The following is a 23509-nucleotide window of genomic DNA, read 5'->3' on the forward strand; positions in this document are numbered from 1 at the left end:
CCAGAGATCAGCAGTGACATCACTGAGAACACCTCCTATCCATCACCAGAGATTAGCGGTGACATCACTGAGAACACCTCCTATCCATCACTAGAGATCAGAGGTGACATCACTGAGAACACCGCCTATCCATCACCAGAGATCAGCAGTGACATCACTGAGAACACCGCCTATCCATCACCAGAGATCAGCGGTGACATCACTGAGAACACCTCCTATCCATCACTAGAGATCAGCAGTGACATCACTGAGAACACCTCCTATCCATCACCAGAGATCAGCAGTGACATCACTGAGAACACCTCCTATCCATCACCAGAGATTAGCGGTGACATCACTGAGAACACCTCCTATCCATCACCAGAGATCAGCAGTGACATCACTGAGAACACCGCCTATCCATCACCAGAGATCAGCAGTGACATCACTGAGAACACCTCCTATCCATCACCAGAGATCAGCGGTGACATCACTGAGAACACCTCCTATCCATCACCAGAGATCAGCAGTGACATCACTGAGAACACCTCCTATCCATCACCAGAGATCAGCAGTGACATCACTGAGAACACCTCCTATCCATCACCAGAGATTAGCGGTGACATCACTGAGAACACCTCCTATCCATCACCAGAGATCAGCAGTGACATCACTGAGAACACCGCCTATCCATCACCAGAGATCAGCGGTGACCTCACTGAGAACACCGCCTATCCATCACCAGAGATCAGCGCTGACATTACTGAGAACACCTCCTATCCATCACCAGAGATCAGAGGTGACATCACTGAGAACACCTCCTATCCATCACCAGAGATCAGCGGTGACATCACTGAGAACACCTCCTATCCATCACCAGAGATCAGCAGTGACATCACTGAGAACACCTCCTATCCATCACCAGAGATCAGCAGTGACATCACTGAGAACACCTCCTATCCATCACCAGAGATCAGCGGTGACATCACTGAGAACACCTCCTATCCATCACCAGAGATCAGCGGTGACATCACTGAGGACACCTCCTATCCATCACCAGAGATCAGCAGTGACATCACTGAGAACACCGCCTATCCATCACCAGAGATCAGCAGTGACATTACTGAGAACACCTCCTATCCATCACCAGAGATCAGCGGTGACATCACTGAGAACACCTCCTATCCATCACCAGAGATCAGCGGTGACATCACTGAGAACACCGCCTATCCATCACCAGAGATCAGCGGTGACATCACTGAGGACACCTCCTATCCATCACCAGAGATCAGCGGTGACATCACTGAGAACACCTCCTATCCATCACCAGAGATCAGCGGTGACATCACTGAGAACACCTCCTATCCATCACCAGAGATCAGCGGTGACATCACTGAGGACACCTCCTATCCATCACCAGAGATCAGCGGTGACATCACTGAGGACACCTCCTATCCATCACCAGAGATCAGCAGTGACATCAATGAGGACACCTCCTATCCATCACCAGAGATCAGCGGTGACATCACTGAGAACACCTCCTATCCATCACCAGAGATCAGCGGTGACATCACTGAGGACGCCGCTTATCAGTGGACATACACGGCATCTTCCTCTCCCTCCCGCAGCGTTCTCTCTTGTAGTTTTCCATCTAATCTGCTGGTGAATATTTAATCTGGCTGGAATTTGTCTGCCTTCGTGGTGACCTGCTCTCCCGCCACGTTCCTCCATGGGAGGTAATTCGGTCACAGCGGATGACTTGGCGGCTCGGGGTGTGGAGGAATATATTCGGATGCAGACGGCAGGTGATAACTCCCCTGATGAGCGGAGGTCCCATAGATCAGTGCCCCCTTCCTCAGGCGTCTGTGCCTCACGCATGTGCGGTGCGAGGCTCCTGGTCGGCCGCTCCTCGCCTCTCTCGTGCCTCCAGGTAATGGTGAGAGTTCAGGCTCAGCTCTTCTGATAATGATAATTCAGATTTGCTGCTAATGACGAGGCCTGGAGCGTATCAGTCATCAGATAATGGACGGCTGACGGGAACACGTGCCCCCCGATGTGTCACCCGATGTGTCCCCCCATGTGTCACCCCATGTGTCACCCGATGTGTCCCCCGATGTGTCCCCCGATGTGTCCCCCGATGTGTCACCCGATGTGTCACCCGATGTGTCCCCCGATGTGTCACCCGATGTGTCCCTCGATGTGTCCCCCCGATGTGTCCCCCGATGTGTCCCCCCGATGTGTCCCCCGATGGTCAGCTCCCGTCCTCGAGCGTCACAGTAACCGGATGATAAAACGTGTTCACAACGGTTATATTCATTGCATGCATTCACCTATGGTCCCTGATCTTGGAAGATCGCTGCTGATCTTCTACCATCAGACTGTTAGACCACCAGGGATCATACCACAGATGACCAGGAAACTGAAAATCACTAGACCACTAGACCAGTAGGGATCATCAGTGTACTGGGCCACTAGGGATCATAACGCAGATGGTAAGGAAACTGCAGATCATTAGACCACTGGGCCACCAGGGATGAGGATTACAAGGAACAGCTGGTGTGACGACACAGACTTTTTCAATGTGTGTCGAGGGTTAAATTTCTTACATTAGCCAGACGTATTGTTCTTCTGTGTGATAACTCATGCTGCCTAAACTATTGTGTCTGCCAGACCCTTCTGAGCATTCATTGTAATGTAGTTGTGTATTGCTAATCTAATGTAAATTACCTTAGTAGCCATTGTCTAGTCTGTGACTTGCAGACTACATGTAAATATCCTCAGTCTTTCTATCCACATCATTTAAATGAACATTATCTGTGCAGCTTGAAATTCATCCAATAAGAGAAGCAACCTTGTACAACCAATCCGATAAGGGCACAGTACATCTTAAGGGAAGGCAATGGCTATGAAAGGGGACATCTTGGTGTCACCAGTTGTTGATGGATGTTGCATGATCCAGTCTAAGCTCTTAGGAGCTGGCTAGGGGATCAGAACCAGGATGCCTTGTGGACTCGGTCTAGGGACTTTGGCTCCGACTAGAGGATCACTTGGCTACATGGCTTCAATCTAGGGACTTCGATTCCGATTGGAGACCATAACCACAGTCTAGGGCAGACCTGGGCAAGGGACGGCCGTGGGCCAGGTGCGGCCCGACTACTGTCTGTGACCGACCTGTCCGTCTTTGCTCAGAGTTGGAGGCGTGGCCTGATCTACGATGTTATGCCTCAGCCCCGCTCTCACTGCCGGGAGCTATGTATCCCGCAGTGCAGTGATAAGCAGCTGCCACGGGCCCCACTCTGCCGGTCACGCCCCCTCTTGCTGCCAGTTATGACCCTCTGGATAGTGTTCACAGTCTCTGGATGCCTTCCATGGCGTCTATGCTGCTAGCCACGCCCCTTTTGCAGTCGTCCACGCCCCCTCTGAATGCTGGACACACACACTCCTCGGATGCCTTCCTTGTCCCCTTCAAAAACGTCTGTCTGTAACTGAGGTAAGTGCACCAGTAGCAGCAGGGAGAGTGCAGAGTGAGTGCAGGAGGGGGGAGCAGGGGAGCAGCACTTGTGTCTTATCAGGTCCCCCTGTGGCTGCAACAGAAGAAGCAGACACACAGGGGACTCAGAGGAAGCAGCCAGCGGAGCCCTCAGGCTCTGCTGCTACTGCAGTGCTGCCTGCCTGTGCCCTCAGCGCCCCCAGGGCCAGTATGTATGCTCCCCACTGGCACCAGGGCCAGTATGTATGCTCCCCACTGGTCACCAGGGCCAGTATGTATGCTCCCCACTGGTCACCAGGGCCAGTATGTATGCTCCCCACTGGCCACCAGGGCCAGTATGTATGCTCCCCACTGGTCACCAGGGCCAGTATGTATGCTCCCCACTTGTCACCAGGGCCAGTATGTATGCTCCCCACTGGCACCAGGGCCAGTATGTATGCTCCCCACTGGCCACCAGGGCCAGTATGTATGCTCCCCACTGGCCACCAGGGCCAGTATGTATGCTCCCCACTGGCCACCAGGGCCAGTATGTATGCTCCCCACTGGCCACCAGGGCCAGAATGAAGGCTCCCCACTGGCCACCAGGGCCAGTATGTATGCTCCCCACGGCACCAGGGCCAGAATGTATGCTCCTCATTGGCCACCAGGGCCAGTATGTATGCTCCCCACTGGCCACCAGGGCCAGTATGTATGCTCCCCACTGGCCACCAGGGCCAGTATGTATGCTCCCCACTGGCCACCAGGGCCAGTATGTATGCTCCCCACAGGCCACCAGGGCCAGTATGTATGCTCCCCACTGGCCACCAGGGCCAGTATGTATGCTCCCCACTGGCCACCAGGGCCAGTATGTATGCTCCTCACTGGCCACCAGGGCCAGTATGTATGCTCCTCACTGGCCACCAGGGCCAGTATGTATGCTCCCCACTGGCCACCAGGGCCAGTATGTATGCTCCTCACTGGCCACCAGGGCCAGTATGTATGCTCCCCACTGGCCACCAGGGCCAGTATGTATGCTCCCCACTGGCCACCAGGGCCAGTATGTATGCTCTCCACTGGCCACCAGGGCCAGTATGTATGTTCTCCACTGGCCACCAGGGCCAGAATGTATGCTCCTCACTGGCCACCAGGGCCAGTATGTATGCTCCTCACTGGCCACCAGGTCCAGTATGTATGCTCCCCACTGGCCACCAGGGCCAGTATGTATGCTCCCCACTGGCCACCAGGGCCAGTATGTATGCTCCCCACTGGCCACCAGGGCCAGTATGTATGCTCCCCACTGGCCACCAGGGCCAGTATGTATGCTCCCCACTGGCCACCAGGGCCAGTATGTATGCTCCCCACTGGCCACCAGGGCCAGTATGTATGCTCCCCACTGGCCACCAGGGCCAGTATGTATGCTCCCCACTGGCCACCAGGGCCAGTATGTATGCTCCTCACTGGCCACCAGGGCCAGTATGTATGCTCCCCACTGGCCACCAGGGCCAGTATGTATGCTCCCCACTGGCCACCAGGGCCAGTATGTATGCTCCCCACTGGCCACCAGGGCCAGTATGTATGCTCCCCACTGGCCACCAGGGCCAGTATGTATGCTCCCCACAGGCTATGTATGCTCCTCACTGGCCACCAGGGCCAGTATGTATGCTCCCCACTGGCCACCAGGGCCAGTATGTATGCTCCCCACTGGCCACCAGGGCCAGTATGTATGCTCCTCACTGGCCACCAGGGCCAGTATGTATGCTCCCCACTGGCCACCAGGGCCAGTATGTATGCTCCCCACTGGCCACTAGGGCCAGTATGTATGCTCCCCACTGGCCACCAGGGCCAGTATGTATGCTCCCCACTGGCCACCAGGGCCAGTATGTATGCTCCCCACTGGCCACCAGGGCCGGTATGTATGCTCCCCACTGGCCACCAGGGCCAGTATGTATGCTCCCCACTGGCCACCAGGGCCAGTATGTATGCTCCCCACTGGCCACCAGGGCCAGTATGTATGCTCCCACTGACCTCCATATTTTCATTGAATATTTGTATTGTTTGACTTACTGTTTTGTTTATGGAGGGTTAGTGTATATACTTGTGGAGACACGGGGCTCAGTGGGTGCTCTTGTCCACTGAACCGGCCGCCTTTAGAAAGACAGCGTGGCTCAGGGCTCATCTCAACTGAACGCCGGCCTCCTTAACCGTGGACGGAACACTACTCAGACAACACAGGGTGAGGGAACCACAATATATATTTATTGGATCCCTAAACAATTAACAGCACATAACACATAACCAGCAAAACACACAAATGTAACAGGCAACAGAGTCTCACCCTTCCGCTGCTCACCAGGGATTTAGAATGTCCATGCCTCAGAGGTTCCAGGGCTACTTACTCCAATTCAGCAGCACCCCGCTTTTGGCGGGCACCCACCGAGAAAGGAATAATTCCAGATTTAGGAAGCTGGCTGAGGTCTGCAAAGTCTGTAACAGGTGACTGAACTGTCCCAACCTGAGTGTCCTCCTTAGGTAGTCCTTGGTTTGATGATACAATCCTGGCAGCCGGAGTCGAAATCCCTAGGCTGTGGATATGGTCTCCAATCGGAACCGGAGTCCCTAGATTGAAGCCACAAGGTATCCTGATCCTCTAGTCAGCTCCTAAGAGCTTAGGCTGGATCCATCAGCATCCATCAACAACAACCTGGTGGCTTAAAGAAGTCTTCTCTTATAGCCACAGGCCTCCCTCTGGGCACACTGCGGCCTCATCGATTGGTTGGACAAGATCGCCTCTCCCATTGGATGAATCTCAAACTGCATGGACAATGTTCATCCAAATGATGTCTACAGAAAGACTGAGGGTATACATGTAGTCTGGAATGCACAGACTAGACAATGACTACTAAGGTAATTACATCAGCAATACACAACTACAATACAATGATTACTGGAAGGGTCTGGAGAAACAATAGCTAAGCAAACATGAGTGGGCACACATAAGAACAATACGTCATTTAACCCATGAGAGGCATTGGGTGTCCATGTCGTCACAATACTATATACAATGTTGGGTAGAACTGAGTTTATTATATTAGTCCGGCCCTCTAAAACCATCCCAATTTCTCATGCGGCCCCATGGAAAAATTAATTGTCCACCCCTGGTCTAGGGATTTCGACTCCGGCTGCCAGGATTATATCATCATACCAGAGACTACTTAAGGAAGGAATCCAGCTTGGGACAATCCAGTCACCTGGCTACAGACTTTGCAGACCTCAGACAGCCTCCTAAATCTGGCGTTATTCCTTTCTCGGTGGGTGTCCGCCAAAAGCGGGGTGCTGCTGGATTGGAGTAAGTAGCCCTGGAACATCTGATGCATGGACCTTCTAATCCCTGGTGAGCAGCGGAAGGGTGAGGAACTGTCGCCTGTTACATTTGTGTGTTTTGCTGGTTATGTGTTATGTGCCGTTAATTGTTTGGGGATCCAATAAAGTCTAATTATTGTGATTCCCTCCCCCTGTGTTGTCTGAGTAGTGTTCTGCCCACGGTTAAGGAGGCCGGCGTTCAGTCGGGATGAGCCCTGGGCCATGCTGTCTTTCTAAAGGCGGCCGGGCCAGCGGACGAGAGCACCCACTGAGCCCCGTGTCTCCACAGGAGAGCACCCACTGACCCCCGTGTCTCCACAGGAGAGCACCCACTGACCCCCGTGTCTCCACAGGAGAGCACCCACTGACCCCCGTGTCTCCACAGGAGAGCACCCACTGACCCCCGTGTCTCCACAGGAGAGCACCCACTGACCCCCGTGTCTCCACAGGAGAGCACCCACTTACCCCCGTGTCTCCACAGGAGAGCACCCACTGACCCCCGTGTCTCCACAGGAGAGCACCCACTGACCCCCGTGTCTCCACAGGAGAGCACCCACTTACCCCCGTGTCTTCACACCTGGACTGTTCCTATTATAAGGCAGACAAGTATTCTGGGTCTCACATTGGCCACCACATATTGTTTCAAGGGCCTGCTGATAAGTCTTTGGCTTTACCCAGAAAGAAACGAGATAGTAAGATGAAACTTTCCATTTCTTCCACACACTCTCCACTGATGACACCACACTTCTTATATCGGTATTCCACATTCTGTAAGCCTAACAAAAAGAAGGATTTTGGTTGTGCCTCAAACCAGGCATGCGTAGCAGCCATGGCATGAGAAATGGTGTGAAATTTGGTCCCTTGAAATGTTTCTTCAGATGATAGTCGGAGGGAGCTAGATCTGGTGAATAAGGTGGGTGGTCACCAGCTGGAAGCCCGGCTCTGACAGTTTTTCCGTGGTCACTTCTGCAGTGTGAGCGGAGGCGTTGTCTTGCAGGAACAAGATTCCTTTGGACAGCTTGCCGCACCTTTTGGCCTTCAGAGCTGCCTTCAATTGGTCCAAAGGTTTAATGTAATATCTTGCATCCATCAACAACAACCTGGTGGCTTAAAGAAATCCCTTTTATAGCCACAGCCTTCCACTTGGATACACTGCGGCCTCATCGATTGGTTGGACAAGATCGCCTCTCCCATTGGATGAATCTCAAGCTGCATGGACAATGTTCATCCAAATGATGTCTACAGAAAGACTGAGGTTATCTACATGGAGTCTGCAAGTCACAGACTAGACAATGGCAACTAAGGTAATTACATTAGCAATACACAACTACAATACAATAATTACTGCAAGAGTCTGGAGAACAATAGCTAAGCAAACATGACTTAGCACACATAAGAACAATAGTCTGGCTGAATGTTAAGAAACTTTAACCCATGAGAGTCCATGTCATCACAGTGGCCACCCCAGGCGACTCCCCGAGGAACCGGACCCGAAAACTGTCACCTGAAAATGTAATCATTACACATCAATGTCTGGAATCTCAAGAATGTGAGGACATGGCGGCCACAACGAGGAGGGGCGAGGAGACGTCACCTGTGTGACCACACTGGAGAAGCATGTCCTCCCCTCACATCTCCGCACAGTCTGGGGTGAATTCTCCTGTACCCCCAGTGTCAGTGTCATTATCCTGTACCCCCAGTGTCATCATCCTGTACCCCAGTGTCATTATCCTGTACCCCCAATGTCATCATCCTGTACCCCAGTGTCATTATCCTGTACCCCCAGTGTCATCATCCTGTACCCCCAGTGTCATCATCCTGTACCCCCAGTGTCATTATCCTGTACCCCCAGTGTCAGTGTCATTATCCTGTACCCCCAGTGTCAGTGTCATTATCCTGTACCCCCAGTGTCAGTGTCATTATCCTGTACCCCCAGTGTCATTATTCTGAACCCCCAGTGTCATTATCCTGCACCCCCAGTGTCATACTGTACCCCCAGTGTCATTATCCTGTACCCCAGTGTCATTTTCCTGTACCACAGTGTCATTATCCTGTACCCCCAGTGTCATTATCCTGCACCCCCAGTGTCATTATCCTGCACCCCCAGTGTCATTATCCTGCACCCCCAGTGTCATTATCCTGTACCCCCAGTGTCAGTATCCTGTACCCCCAGTGTCATTATGCTGTACCCCAGTGTCATTATCCTGCACCCCCAGTGTCATTATCCTGCACCCCCAGTGTCATTATCCTGTACCCCCAGTGTCAGTGTCATTATCCTGTACCCCCAGTGTCAGTATCCTGTACCCCCAGTGTCATTATCCTCTACCCCCAGTGTCAGTGTCATTATCCTGTACCCCCAGTGTCAGTGTCCTGTACCCCAGTGTCATTATCCTGCACCCCCAGTGTCAGTATCCTGCACCCCCAGTGTCATTATTCTGCACCCCCAGTGTCAGTATCCTGTACCCCCAGTGTCATCATCCTGTACCCCCAGTGTCATTATTCTGCACCCCCAGTGTCATTATCCTGCACCCCCAGTGTCATTATCCTGCACCCCCAGTGTCATCATCCTGTACCCCCAGTGTCATCATCCTGTACCCCCAGTGTCAGTATTCTGCACCCCCAGTGTCATTATCCTGTACCCCCCAGTGTCATTATCCTGCACCCCCAGTGTCATTATCCTGCACCCCCAGTGTCAGTATCCTGCACCCCCAGTGTCAGTATCCTGCACCCGCAGTGTCAGTATCCTGCACCCCCAGTGTCATCATCCTGTACCCCCAGTGTCATCATCCTGTACCCCCAGTGTCATTATCCTGCACCCCCAGTGTCATTATCCTGTACCCCCCAGTGTCATTATCCTGCACCCCCAGTGTCATTATCCTGTACCCCCAGTGTCAGTATCCTGCACCCCCAGTGTCAGTATCCTGCACCCCCAGTGTCATTATCCTGCACCCCCAGTGTCAGTATCCTGTACCCCCAGTGTCAGTATCCTGCACCCCCAGTGTCATTATCCTGCACCCCCAGTGTCATTATCCTGTACCCCCAGTGTCATTATCCTGTACCCCCAGTGTCATTATCCTGTACCTCAGTGTCAGTATCCTGTACCCCCAGTGTCAGTATCCTGTACCCCCAGTGTCATTATCCTGTACCTCAGTGTCAGTATCCTGCACCCCCAGTGTCAGTATCCTGTACCCCCAGTGTCAGTATCCTGCACCCCCAGTGTCAGTATCCTGCACCCCCAGTGTCAGTATCCTGTACCCCCAGTGTCAGTATCCTGTACCCCCAGTGTCATTATCCTGTACCCCCAGTGTCAGTATCCTGTACCCCCAGTGTCATTATCCTGTACCCCCAGTGTCATTATCCTGTACCTCAGTGTCAGTATCCTGTACCCCCAGTGTCAGTATCCTGTACCCCCAGTGTCAGTATCCTGCACCCCAGTGTCAGTGTCAGTATACCGTCCCCCTTTCACCCCTCTCCCTGCCCCCGTATATGTTGGGGTACACGGGGTGATGTATACAGCAGTATACAGCAGTTATGTAATGGCTGTTAACCCTTCCTGCACCACAGGGCTGTCGCTGTCAGGCAGTCAGTGGCGCTGTGCTCGCTGTCACGTGCGGCTCCTCGCTCTGCATTGTGCGTCTCCGCGGGAGGACAGGGAGGCGCTGGAGATGCGTGTGACGGCCATTGTTGGGCTATTTCAGGACGTTGCTGAGCACGAGGACATGTCTCCCTGCCTCCGTGCACACACCGGGGATCCCGGGATATCCGCGCTGCCTGTGTGCGGGGCAGAGGAGGCGCTGGCCCTTAGACACTGCGTTTCCTGCGGACACATGGCGGCCTGTCCCTGCGCCGCTGACGTCCGTCCGGAGGGAAATGCAGCGATGTCTTCTGTATGTGATCATTACATTCCAGCTCCATCAATCCCGTGAGAACGGAAACACTGGAGCTGGTGGCCATGTGTGATGAGCGGGTCCCGTACTAGGGTCCCCCCCCAGCCCTCACTGCCTATAGTCTCCATCCAATAACAATCCGGGATCATGTCTTCTTTATTCCGTTCCTCTATTACTCCTCCTGGAAATGCAGAAAAAAAGTGACAAGAAGAACGGCCTGGAGACTGTCAGCATGTCCGAACCATCGCTACAAGCCAGGGGAATAGTAACTGCCATTTCTACATTTCCAGGAGGAGTAACAGAGGAAATTATTGACTAACACAAAGGGGCGCTGTGACAGCGGGGTTAATGACGGAGCACCCCAAAATTGTGCTGCAATATTCACAGACATAGGGACGTAGAACTACAACCCCCAGCATGTCTCTGATCTGACCGGAGGGATGAGATTTCTCATGAGGCAGTGTTGTTAGATTCTCAGTTCTCTTGACCAGTCAAAAATGTTCTGCTGATATGCAGGATGCCGGGGCGGGGGACGATCTGTGCCCTTACATGGGACTGCAGGAAATTACCAGCATTATTCCCAGGCTTGACCAGCCGATCCCCAAAGATTATAATCTGCGCCCTACAGAGGAGGCGACACGTCCAACTGCACGTACCGCTCTGCACATGGGATTAGATAACCCCGTACACGGTATCACACAGGATAGGATTAGATACTGTAAACAGATTCACATTAAATTAGATAACTCAGCTCAGTAGATGGCATCACACGTGATAAGATAAAGTACAGCTGTGGGGTACCATACTGTGTGTGGGGGGACTGTGAGTACCATACTGTGTGTGGGGGGGACTGTGGGTACCATACTGTGTGTGGGGGGGACTGTGGGTACCATACTGTGTGTGGGGGGACTGTGAGTACCATACTGTGTGTGGGGGGACTGTGGGTACCATACTGTGTGTGGGGGGACTGTGAGTACCATACTGTGTGTGGGGGGGACTGTGGGTACCATACTGTGTGTGGGGGGGACTGTGGGTACCATACTGTGTGTGGGGGGGACTGTGGGTACCATAATGTGTGTGGGGGGGACTGTGAGTATCATACTGTGTGTGGGGGGGACTGTGAGTACCATACTGTGGGGTACCATACTGTGTGTGGGGGGGACTGTGGGTACCATACTGTGTGTGGGGGGACTGTGGGTACCATACTGTGGGGTACCATACTGTGTGTGGGGGGGACTGTGGGTACCATACTGTGTGTGGGGGGACTGTGGGGTACCATACTGTGTGTGGGGTGACTGTGGGTACCATACTGTGTGTGGGGGGGACTGTGAGTACCATACTGTGCGTGGGGGGACTGTGGGTACCATACTGTGTGTGGGGTCTGTGGGGTACCATACTGTGTGTGGGGGGTACTGTGGGTACCATACTGTGTGTGGGTGGGACTGTGGGTACCATACTGTGTGTGGGTGGGACTGTGGGTACCATACTATGTGTGGGGACTGTGAGTACCATACTGTGTGGGGGGGGGGGCTGTGGGTACCATACTGTGTGTGGGGGGGACTGTGGGTACCATACTGTGTGTGGGGGGACTGTGAGTACCATACTGTGTGTGGGGGGGACTGTGGGTACCATACTGTGTGTGGTGAATGTGGGGTACCATACTGTGTGTGGTGAATGTGGGGTACCATACTGTGTATGGGGACTGTGGGGTACCATACTGTGTATGGGGACTGTGGGGTACCATACTGTGTGTGGTGAATGTGGGGTACCATACTGTGTGTGGTGAATGTGGGGTACCATACTGTGTATGGGGACTGTGGGGTACCATACTGTGTATGGGGACTGTGGGGTACCATACTGTGTATGGGGACTGTGGGGTACCATACTGTGTATGGGGACTGTGGGGTACCATACTGTGTATGGGGACTGTGGGGTACCATACTGTGTGTGAATGTGGGGTACCATACTGTGTGTCGTGAATGTGGGGTACCATACTGTGTGTGGTGAATGTGGGGTACCATACTGTGTGTGGTGAATGTGGGGTACCATACTGTGTATGGGGACTGTGGGGTACCATACTGTGTATGGGGACTGTGGGGTACCATACTGTGTATGGGGACTGTGGGGTACCATACTGTGTGTGAATGTGGGGTACCATACTGTGTGTGAATGTGGGGTACCATACTGTGTGTGGTGAATGTGGGGTACCATACTGTGTGTGGTGAATGTGGGGTACCATACTGTGTATGGGGACTGTGGGGTACCATACTGAGTATGGGGACTGTGGGGTACCATACTGTGTATGGGGACTGTGGGGTACCATACTGTGTATGGGGACTGTGGGGTACCATACTGTGTATGGGGACTGTGGGGTACCATACTGTGTGTGAATGTGGGGTACCATACTGTGTGTGAATGTGGGGTACCATACTGTGTGTGGTGAATGTAAGGTACCATACTGTGTGTGGTGAATGTGGGGTACCATACTGTGTATGGGGACTGTGGGGTACCATACTGTGTATGGGGACTGTGGGGTACCATACTGTGTGTGAATGTGGGGTACCATACTGTGTGTGAATGTGGGGTACCATACTGTGTGTGGTGAATGTGGGGTACCATACTGTGTGTGGTGAATGTGGGGTACCATACTGTGTGTGGTTAATGTGGGGTACCATACTGTGTATGGGGACTGTGGGGTACCATACTGAGTATGGGGACTGTGGGGTACCATACTGTGTATGGGGACTGTGGGGTACCATACTGTGTGTGGTGAATGTGGGGTACCATACTGTGTGTGGTGAATGTGGGGTACCATACTGTGTATGGGGACTGTGGGGTACCATACTGTGTATGGGGACTGTGGGGTACCATACTGTGTATGGGGACTGTGGGGTACCATACTGTGTATGGGGACTGTGGGGTACCATACTGTGTATGAATGTGGGGTACCATACTGTGTGTGAATGTGGGGTACCATACTGTGTGTGAATGTGGGGTACCATACTGTGTGTGGTGAATGTAAGGTACCATACTGTGTGTGGTGAATGTGGGGTACCATACTGTGTGTGGTGAATGTGGGGTACCATACTGTGTATGGGGACTGTGGGGTACCATACTGTGTATGGGGACTGTGGGGTACCATACTGTGTATGGGGACTGTGGGGTACCATACTGTGTTTGGTGAATGTGGGGTACCATACTGTGTGTGGTGAATGTGGGGTACCATACTGTGTATGGGGACTGTGGGGTACCATACTGTGTATGGGGACTGTGGGGTACCATACTGAGTATGGGGACTGTGGGGTACCATACTGTGTATGGGGACTGTGGGGGTACCATACTGTGTATGGGGACTGTGGGGTACCATACTGTGTATGGGGACTGTGGGGTACCATACTGTGTGTGAATGTGGGGTACCATACTGTGTGTGAATGTGGGGTACCATACTGTGTGTGGTGAATGTGGGGTACCATACTGTGTGTGGTGAATGTGGGGTACCATACTGTGTGTGGTTAATGTGGGGTACCATACTGTGTATGGGGACTGTGGGGTACCATACTGTGTATGGGGACTGTGGGGTACCATACTGTGTATGGGGACTGTGGGGTACCATACTGTGTGTGAATGTGGGGTACCATACTGTGTGTGAATGTGGGGTACCATACTGTGTGTGAATGTGGGGTACCATACTGTGTGTGGTGAATGTAAGGTACCATACTGTGTGTGGTGAATGTGGGGTACCATACTGTGTATGGGGACTGTGGGGTACCATACTGAGTATGGGGACTGTGGGGTACCATACTGTGTATGGGGGACTGTGGGGTACCATACTGTGTATGGGGACTGTGGGGTACCATACTGTGTATGGGGACTGTGGGGTACCATACTGTGTGTGAATGTGGGGTACCATACTGTGTGTGAATGTGGGGTACCATACTGTGTGTGGTGAATGTAAGGTACCATACTGTGTGTGGTGAATGTGGGGTACCATACTGTGTATGGGGACTGTGGGGTACCATACTGTGTATGGGGACTGTGGGGTACCATACTGTGTATGGGGACTGTGGGGTACCATACTATGTGTGAATGTGGGGTACCATACTGTGTGTGAATGTGGGGTACCATACTGTGTGTGGTGAATGTGGGGTACCATACTGTGTGTGATGAATGTGGGGTACCATACTGTGTATGGGGACTGTGGGGTACCATACTGTGTATGGGGACTGTGGGGTACCATACGGTGTATGGGGACTGTGGGGTACCATACTGTGTATGGGGACTGTGGGGTACCATACTGTGTATGGGGACTGTGGGGTACCATACTGTGTATGGGGACTGTGGGGTACCATACTGTGTATGGGGACTGTGGGGTACCATACTGTGTGTGAATGTGGGGTACCATACTGTGTGTGAATGTGGGGTACCATACTGTGTGTGAATGTGGGGTACCATACTGTGTGTGAATGTGGGGTACCATACTGTGTGTGAATGTGGGGTACCATACTGTGTGTGGTGAATGTAAGGTACCATACTGTGTGTGGTGAATGTGGGGTACCATACTGTGTGTGGTGAATGTGGGGTACCATACTGTGTATGGGGACTGTGGGGTACCATACTGTGTATGGGGACTGTGGGGTACCATACTGTGTATGGGGACTGTGGGGTACCATACTGTGTATGGGGACTGTGGGGTACCATACTGTGTGTGAATGTGGGGTACCATACTGTGTGTGAATGTGGGGTACCATACTGTGTGTGGTGAATGTGGGGTACCATACTGTGTGTGGTGAATGTGGGGTACCATACTGTGTGTGGTTAATGTGGGGTACCATACTGTGTATGGGGACTGTGGGGTACCATACTGTGTATGGGGACTGTGGGGTACCATACTGTGTATGGGGACTGTGGGGTACCATACTGTGTGTGAATGTGGGGTACCATACTGTGTGTGAATGTGGGGTACCATACTGTGTGTGGTGAATGTGGGGTACCATACTGTGTGTGATGAATGTGGGGTACCATACTGTGTATGGGGACTGTGGGGTACCATACTGTGTATGGGGACTGTGGGGTACCATACTGTGTGTGAATGTGGGGTACCATACTGTGTGTGAATGTGGGGTACCATACTGTGTGTGAATGTGGGGTACCATACTGTGTGTGGTGAATGTGGGGTACCATACTGTGTGTGATGAATGTGGGGTACCATACTGTGTATGGGGACTGTGGGGTACCATACTGTGTATGGGGACTGTGGGGTACCATACTGTGTGTGGTGAATGTGGGGTACCATACTGTGTGTGGTGAATGTGGGGTACCATACTGTGTGTGGGGGGACTGTGAGTACCATACTGTGTGTGGGGGGGACTGTGGGTACCATACTGTGTGTGGTGAATGTGGGGTACCATACTGTGTATGGGGACTGTGGGGTACCATACTGTGTGTGGTGAATGTGGGGTACCATACTGTGTGTGGTGAATGTGGGGTACCATACTGTGTATGGGGACTGTGGGGTACCATACTGTGTATGGGGACTGTGGGGTACCATACTGTGTATGGGGACTGTGGGGTACCATACTGTGTATGGGGACTGTGGGGTACCATACTGTGTGTGAATGTGGGGTACCATACTGTGTGTGAATGTGGGGTACCATACTGTGTGTGAATGTGGGGTACCATACTGTGTGTGGTGAATGTAAGGTACCATACTGTGTGTGAATGTGGGGTACCATACTGTGTGTGGTGAATGTGGGGTACCATACTGTGTGTGGTGAATGTGGGGTACCATACTGTGTATGGGGACTGTGGGGTACCATACTGTGTATGGGGACTGTGGGGTACCATACTGTGTATGGGGACTGTGGGGTACCATACTGTGTGTGAATGTGGGGTACCATACTGTGTGTGAATGTGGGGTACCATACTGTGTGTGAATGTGGGGTACCATACTGTGTGTGGTGAATGTAAGGTACCATACTGTGTGTGGTGAATGTGGGGTACCATACTGTGTATGGGGACTGTGCGGGTACCATACTGAGTATGGGGACTGTGGGGGTACCATACTGTGTATGGGGACTGTGGGGTACCATACTGTGTATGGGGACTGTGGGGTACCATACTGTGTATGGGGACTGTGGGGTACCATACTGTGTGTGAATGTGGGGTACCATACTGTGTGTGAATGTGGGGTACCATACTGTGTGTGGTGAATGTAAGGTACCATACTGTGTGTGGTGAATGTGGGGTACCATACTGTGTATGGGGACTGTGGGGTACCATACTGTGTATGGGGACTGTGGGGTACCATACTGTGTATGGGGACTGTGGGGTACCATACTGTGTGTGAATGTGGGGTACCATACTGTGTGTGAATGTGGGGTACCATACTGTGTGTGGTGAATGTGGGGTACCATACTGTGTGTGATGAATGTGGGGTACCATACTGTGTATGGGGACTGTGGGGTACCATACTGTGTATGGGGACTGTGGGGTACCATACGGTGTATGGGGACTGTGGGGTACCATACTGTGTATGGGGACTGTGGGGTACCATACTGTGTATGGGGACTGTGGGGTACCATACTGTGTATGGGAACTGTGGGGTACCATACTGTGTATGGGGACTGTGGGGTACCATACTGTGTATGGGGACTGTGGGGTACCATACTGTGTGTGAATGTGGGGTACCATACTGTGTGTGAATGTGGGGTACCATACTGTGTGTGGTGAATGTAAGGTACCATACTGTGTGTGGTGAATGTGGGGTACCATACTGTGTGTGGTGAATGTGGGGTACCATACTGTGTATGGGGACTGTGGGGTACCATACTGTGTATGGGGACTGTGGGGTACCATACTGTGTATGGGGACTGTGGGGTACCATACTGTGTATGGGGACTGTGGGGTACCATACTGTGTGTGAATGTGGGGTACCATACTGTGTGTGAATGTGGGGTACCATACTGTGTGTGGTGAATGTGGGGTACCATACTGTGTGTGGTGAATGTGGGGTACCATACTGTGTGTGGTTAATGTGGGGTACCATACTGTGTATGGGGACTGTGGGGTACCATACTGTGTATGGGGACTGTGGGGTACCATACTGTGTATGGGGACTGTGGGGTACCATACTGTGTGTGAATGTGGGGTACCATACTGTGTGTGAATGTGGGGTACCATACTGTGTGTGGTGAATGTGGGGTACCATACTGTGTGTGATGAATGTGGGGTACCATACTGTGTATGGGGACTGTGGGGTACCATACTGTGTATGGGGACTGTGGGGTACCATACTGTGTGTGAATGTGGGGTACCATACTGTGTGTGAATGTGGGGTACCATACTGTGTGTGGTGAATGTGGGGTACCATACTGTGTGTGGTGAATGTGGGGTACCATACTGTGTGTGGGGGGACTGTGAGTACCATACTGTGTGTGGGGGGGACTGTGGGTACCATACTGTGTGTGGTGAATGTGGGGTACCATACTGTGTGTGGGGGGACTGTGGGGTACCATACTGTGTGTGGTGAATGTGGGGTACCATACTGTGTGTGGTGAATGTGGGGTACCATACTGTGTATGGGGACTGTGGGGTACCATACTGTGTGTGGGGACTGTGGGCTACCATACTGTGTATGGGGACTGTGGGGTACCATACTGTGTACGGGCACTGTGGGGTACCATACTGTGTGTGGGGGGACTGTGGGGTACCATACTGTGTGTGGTGAATGTGGGGTACCATACTGTGTGTGGTGAATGTGGGGTACCATATTGTGTATGGGGACTGTGGGGTACCATACTGTGTATGGGGACTGTGGGGTACCATGCTGTGTATGGGGACTGTGGGGTACCATACTGTGTATGGGGACTGTGGGGTACCATACTGTGTATGGGGACTGTGGGGTACCATACTGTGTGTGAATGTGGGGTACCATACTGTGTGTGAATGTGGGGTACCATACTGTGTGTGGTGAATGTGGAGTACCATACTGTGTATGGGGACTGTGGGGTACCATACTGTGTATGGGGACTGTGGGGTACCATACTGTGTGTGGTGAATGTGGGGTACCATACTGTGTGTGAATGTGGGGTACCATACTGTGTGTGAATGTGGGGTACCATACTGTGTGTGGTGAATGTGGGGTACCATACTATGTGTGGTGAATGTGGGGTACCATACTGTGTGTGGTGAATGTGGGGTACCATACTGTGAATGGGGACTGTGGGGTACCATACTGTGTATGGGGACTGTGGGGTGCCATACTGTGTATGGGCACTGTGGGGTACCATACTGTGTGTGGTGAATGTGGGGTACCATACTGTGTATGGGGACTGTGGGGTACCATACTGTGTATGGGGACTGTGGGGTACCATACTGTGTACGGGCACTGTGGGGTACCATACTGTGTGTGGTGAATGTGGGGTACCATACTGTGTATGGGGCCTTTGGGGTACCATACTGTGTGTGGGGACTGTGTGGTACCATACTGTGCATGTGGGGTCTGTGGGGTACCATACTGTGTGTGGGGGGGACTGTGGGTACCATACTGTTTGGGGGGACTGTGGAGTATTATACTGTATGTGTGGGGACTGTGGGGTATCATACTGTGTGGGGGGGGACTGTGGGGTACCATACTGTATGTGGGGACTGTGGAGTACCATACTGTGTACAGGGATACTGTGTGTGGGGGACAGTGTCGTATCATACTGTGTGTGGGGGGACTGTGGGGTATCATACTGTGTGTGGGGAGACTGTGGGGTATCATACTGTGTGTGGGGAGCTGTATTGCATGTGTGAGGACTGTGGGGTACCATACTGTGTGGGGGGACTTTGGGGTATTACACTGTGTTTGTGGGGACTGTGGGGTATCATACTGTGTGGGAGGACTGTGGGGTACCATACTGTGTATGGGGACTGTGGGGTATTATACTGTGTGTGTGGGGGACTGTGGGGTACTATACTGTGTGTGAGGGGACTGTGGGGTACCATACTGTGTGGGGGGGACTTTGGGGTACCATACTGTGTGGGGTGAGTATAGTACCATACTGCGTGGGGATACTGTAGGGTACCATACTGTGTATGGGGACTGTGGGGTAAAATACTGTGTATGGGGACTGTGGGGTACCATACTGTGTATGGGGACTGTGGGGTACCATACTGTGTATGGGGACTGTGGGGTACCATACTGTGTGTGAATGTGGGGCACCATACTGTGTGTGGTGAATGTGGGGTACCATACTGTGTGTGGGGACTGTGGGGTACCATACTGTGTGTGGTGAATGTAGGGTACCATACTGTGTGTGGTGAATGTGGGGTACCATACTGTGTATGGGGACTGTGGGGTACCATACTGTGTATGGGGACTGTGGGGTACCATACTGTGTGTGGGGACTGTGGGGTACCATACTGTGTATGGGGACTGTGGGGTACCATACTGTGTATGGGGACTGTGGGGTACCATACTGTGTGTGAATGTGGGGTACCATACTGTGTGTGAATGTGGGGCACCATACTGTGTGTGGTGAATGTGGGGTACCATACTGTGTGTGGTGAATGTAGGGTACCATACTGTGTGTGGTGAATGTGGGGTACCATACTGTGTGTGGTGAATGTGGGGTACCATACTGTGTGTGGTGAATGTGGGGTACCATACTGTGTGTGGGGACTGTGGGGTACCATACTGTGTGTGGGGACTGTGGGGTACCATACTGTGTGTGGAGACTGTGTGGTACCATACACTGTGCATGTGGGGTCTGTGGGTTACCATACTGTGTGTGGGGGGGGGACTGTGGGTACCATACTGTGTGGGGGGACTGTGGGGTATGATACTGTGTGGGGGGACTGTGGAGTATTATACTGTGTGTGTGGGGACTGTGGGGTATCATACTGTGTGGGAAGACTGTGGGGTACCATACTGTGTGTGGGGACTGTGGAGTACCATACTGTGTACAGGGATACTGTGTGTGGGGAGACTGTGGGGTATCATACTGTGTGTGGGGAGCTGTATTGCATGTGTGAGGACTGTGGGGTACCATACTGTGTATGGGGACTGTGGGGTACCATACTGTGTGTGGGGACTGTGGGTTACCATACTGTGTGGGGGGACTTTGGGGTATTACACTGTGTTTGTGGGGACTGTGGGGTATCATACTGTGTGGGAGGACTGTGGGGTATCATACTGTGTGGGAGGACTGTGGGGTATCATACTGTGTGGGGATACTGTAGGGTATCATACTGTGTATGGGGACTGTGGGGTATTATACTGTGTATGTGGGGACTGTGGGGTACTATACTGTGTGTGGGGGGACTGTGGGGTACCATACTGTGTGGGGGGGACTTTGGGGTACCATACTGTGTGGGGGGAGTGTAGTACCATACTGTGTGGGGATACTGTAGGGTATCATACTGTGTGTGGTGACTGTGGGGTACTATACTGTGTGTGGGGGGGACTTTGGGGTACCATACTGTGTGGGGGGACTGTGGGGTACCATACTGTGTATGGGGACTGTGGGGTACCATACTGTGTATGGGGACTGTGGGGTACCATACTGTGTATGGGGACTGTGGGGTACCATACTGTGTATGGGGACTGTGGGGTACCATACTGTGTGTGAATGTGGGGTACCATACTGTGTGTGAATGTGGGGTACCATACTGTGTGTGGTGAATGTGGGGTACCATACTGTGTGTGGTGAATGTGGGGTTCCATACTGTGTATGGGGACTGTGGGGTACCATACTGTGTATGGGGACTGTGGGGTACCATACTGTGTGTGAGGACTGTGGGGTACTATACTGTGTGTGGGGGACTGTGGGGTACTATACTGTGTGTGGGGGACTGTGGGGTACTATACTGTGTGTGGGGGACTGTGGGGTACTATACTGTGTGGGGGGACTGTGGGGTGCTGTATTGCATGTGGGGGGACTGTGGGGTGCTGTATTGCATGTGGGGGGACTGTGGGGTACCATACTGTGTGTGAGGACTGTGGGGTACTATACTGTGTGTGGGGGACTGTGGGGTACTATACTGTGTGTGGGGGACTGTGGGGTACTATACTGTGTGTGGGGGACTGTGGGGTGCTGTATTGCATGTGGGGGGACTGTGGGGTACCATACTGTGTGTGTGAGGACTGCGGGGTACCATGCTAGCAGGCTATTCCTGTGCGGGTGTATATACAGGACGAGGCTCGCGCATGCTCGCACTGTTGGTGATAGATCCTGGTACATTGCAGTGTATGATGCGTGTACAGCGCCCCCCGGTGGTTGGATATGAGCTGTGAGCTGGCTCGGTATATACTGTATATATGTGTGTAATATAGAATGTGCTGCCCTCTGCTCTGAGGAGCTCGCACTCTCCCGCGTTACCGGCACTCCGTATACACGCGGCTCCTCCTCCGCGGGACGCTCAGGCGGTCACATTGCCCGGGCGGTGGGGACGTGGCGGAGGACGATGCCGCCATCTCCAGGATATAAATATTCTCTATTCAGTTGTGACAGGAATAACTGTGAGTGCGGAGGAGGCCGGGGATAATGGAGGATACGTGACCGCAGGGGGCGCCACCACTGCTGGACCCTCCCGCCTGTATCTATAGCTCTCCTCACAATGGCCAGTGTAGAACTATCACTCCCAGCATGCCCAGCCTTCACATGTGACACCAGGGCTCTATGGACAGCTCTTACCTGTGTAAGGATACCAGAAACAAGATGGAGGCCGCCATGGAGGAACGAGAAGACCTGGTCCAGAGAAGAGCCCAGCCTACTGACACCGCGTGTGAGGACCACCGCAGCCAGCATCCAGAGACGAGACACCGCGCCGCACTCCGGCTCCTCATCCAGCTCCTCAATACCGCGGCCCCGCAGTCCTGCAACACAGCGCCATGTTACTGCTGACAACAGCCTGTACACCCTGCGTGAGAGGGTGTCAGCCCCGCCCCTGTGACTGACAACCAGCCTGTACACCCTGCGTGAGAGGGTGTCAGCCCCGCCCCTGTGACTGACAACCAGCCTGTACACCCTGCGGGAGAGGGTGTCAGCCCCGCCCCTGTGACTGACAACCAACCTGTACACCCTGCGTGAGAGGGTGTCAGCCCCGCCCCTGTGACTGACAACCAGCCTGTACACCCTGCGTGAGAGGGTGTCTGCCCCGCCCCTGTGACTGACAACCAGCCTGTACACCCTGCGTGAGAGGGTGTCAGCCCCGCCCCTGTGACTGACAACCAGCCTGTACACCCTGCGTGAGAGGGTGTCAGCCCCGCCCCTGTGACTGACAACCAGCCTGTACACCCTGCGTGAGAGGGTGTCAGCCCCGCCCCTGTGACTGACAACCAGCCTGTACACCCTGCGTGAGAGGGTGTCAGCCCCGCCCCTGTGACTGACAACCAGCCTGTACACCCTGCGTGAGAGGGTGTCAGCCCCGCCCCTGTGACTGACAACCAGCCTGTACACCCTGCGTGAGAGGGTGTCAGCCCCGCCCCCTGTGACTGACAACCAGCCTGTACACCCTGCGGGAGAGGGTGTCAGCCCCGCCCCTGTGACTGACAGCCAGCCTGTATACCCTGCGGGAGAGGGTGTCAGCCCCGCCCCCTGTGACTGACAACCAGCCTGTACACCCTGCGAGAGAGGGTGTCAGCTCCGCCCCTGTGACTGACAACCAGCCTGTACACCCTGCGTGAGAGGGTGTCAGCCCCGCCCCTGTGACTGACAACCAGCCTGTACACCCTGCGGGAGAGGGTGTCAGCCCCGCCCCTGTGACTGACATCCAGCCTGTACACCCTACGTGAGAGGGTGTCAGCCCCGCCCCCTGTGACTGACAACCA

The 23509-nt window shown here is 53.3% G+C and overlaps 1 protein-coding gene across 1 annotated transcript in view; it reads right to left on the bottom strand.

Annotated features, from left to right (window-relative positions):
• Nucleotides 1-23509, bottom strand: part of LOC142258644 (perilipin-2-like) — an 86496-nt gene that overhangs the window by 30308 nt on the left and 32679 nt on the right. The window contains exon 6 of the mRNA XM_075331281.1: nucleotides 22374-22555. Coding sequence (XP_075187396.1) covers nucleotides 22374-22555 — 182 coding nt within the window. The remainder of the gene's footprint in view (nucleotides 1-22373; nucleotides 22556-23509) is intronic.

Source organism: Anomaloglossus baeobatrachus, chromosome 12 (assembly GCF_048569485.1).
Source record: "Anomaloglossus baeobatrachus isolate aAnoBae1 chromosome 12, aAnoBae1.hap1, whole genome shotgun sequence".
Lineage (NCBI taxonomy): Eukaryota > Metazoa > Chordata > Amphibia > Anura > Aromobatidae > Anomaloglossus > Anomaloglossus baeobatrachus.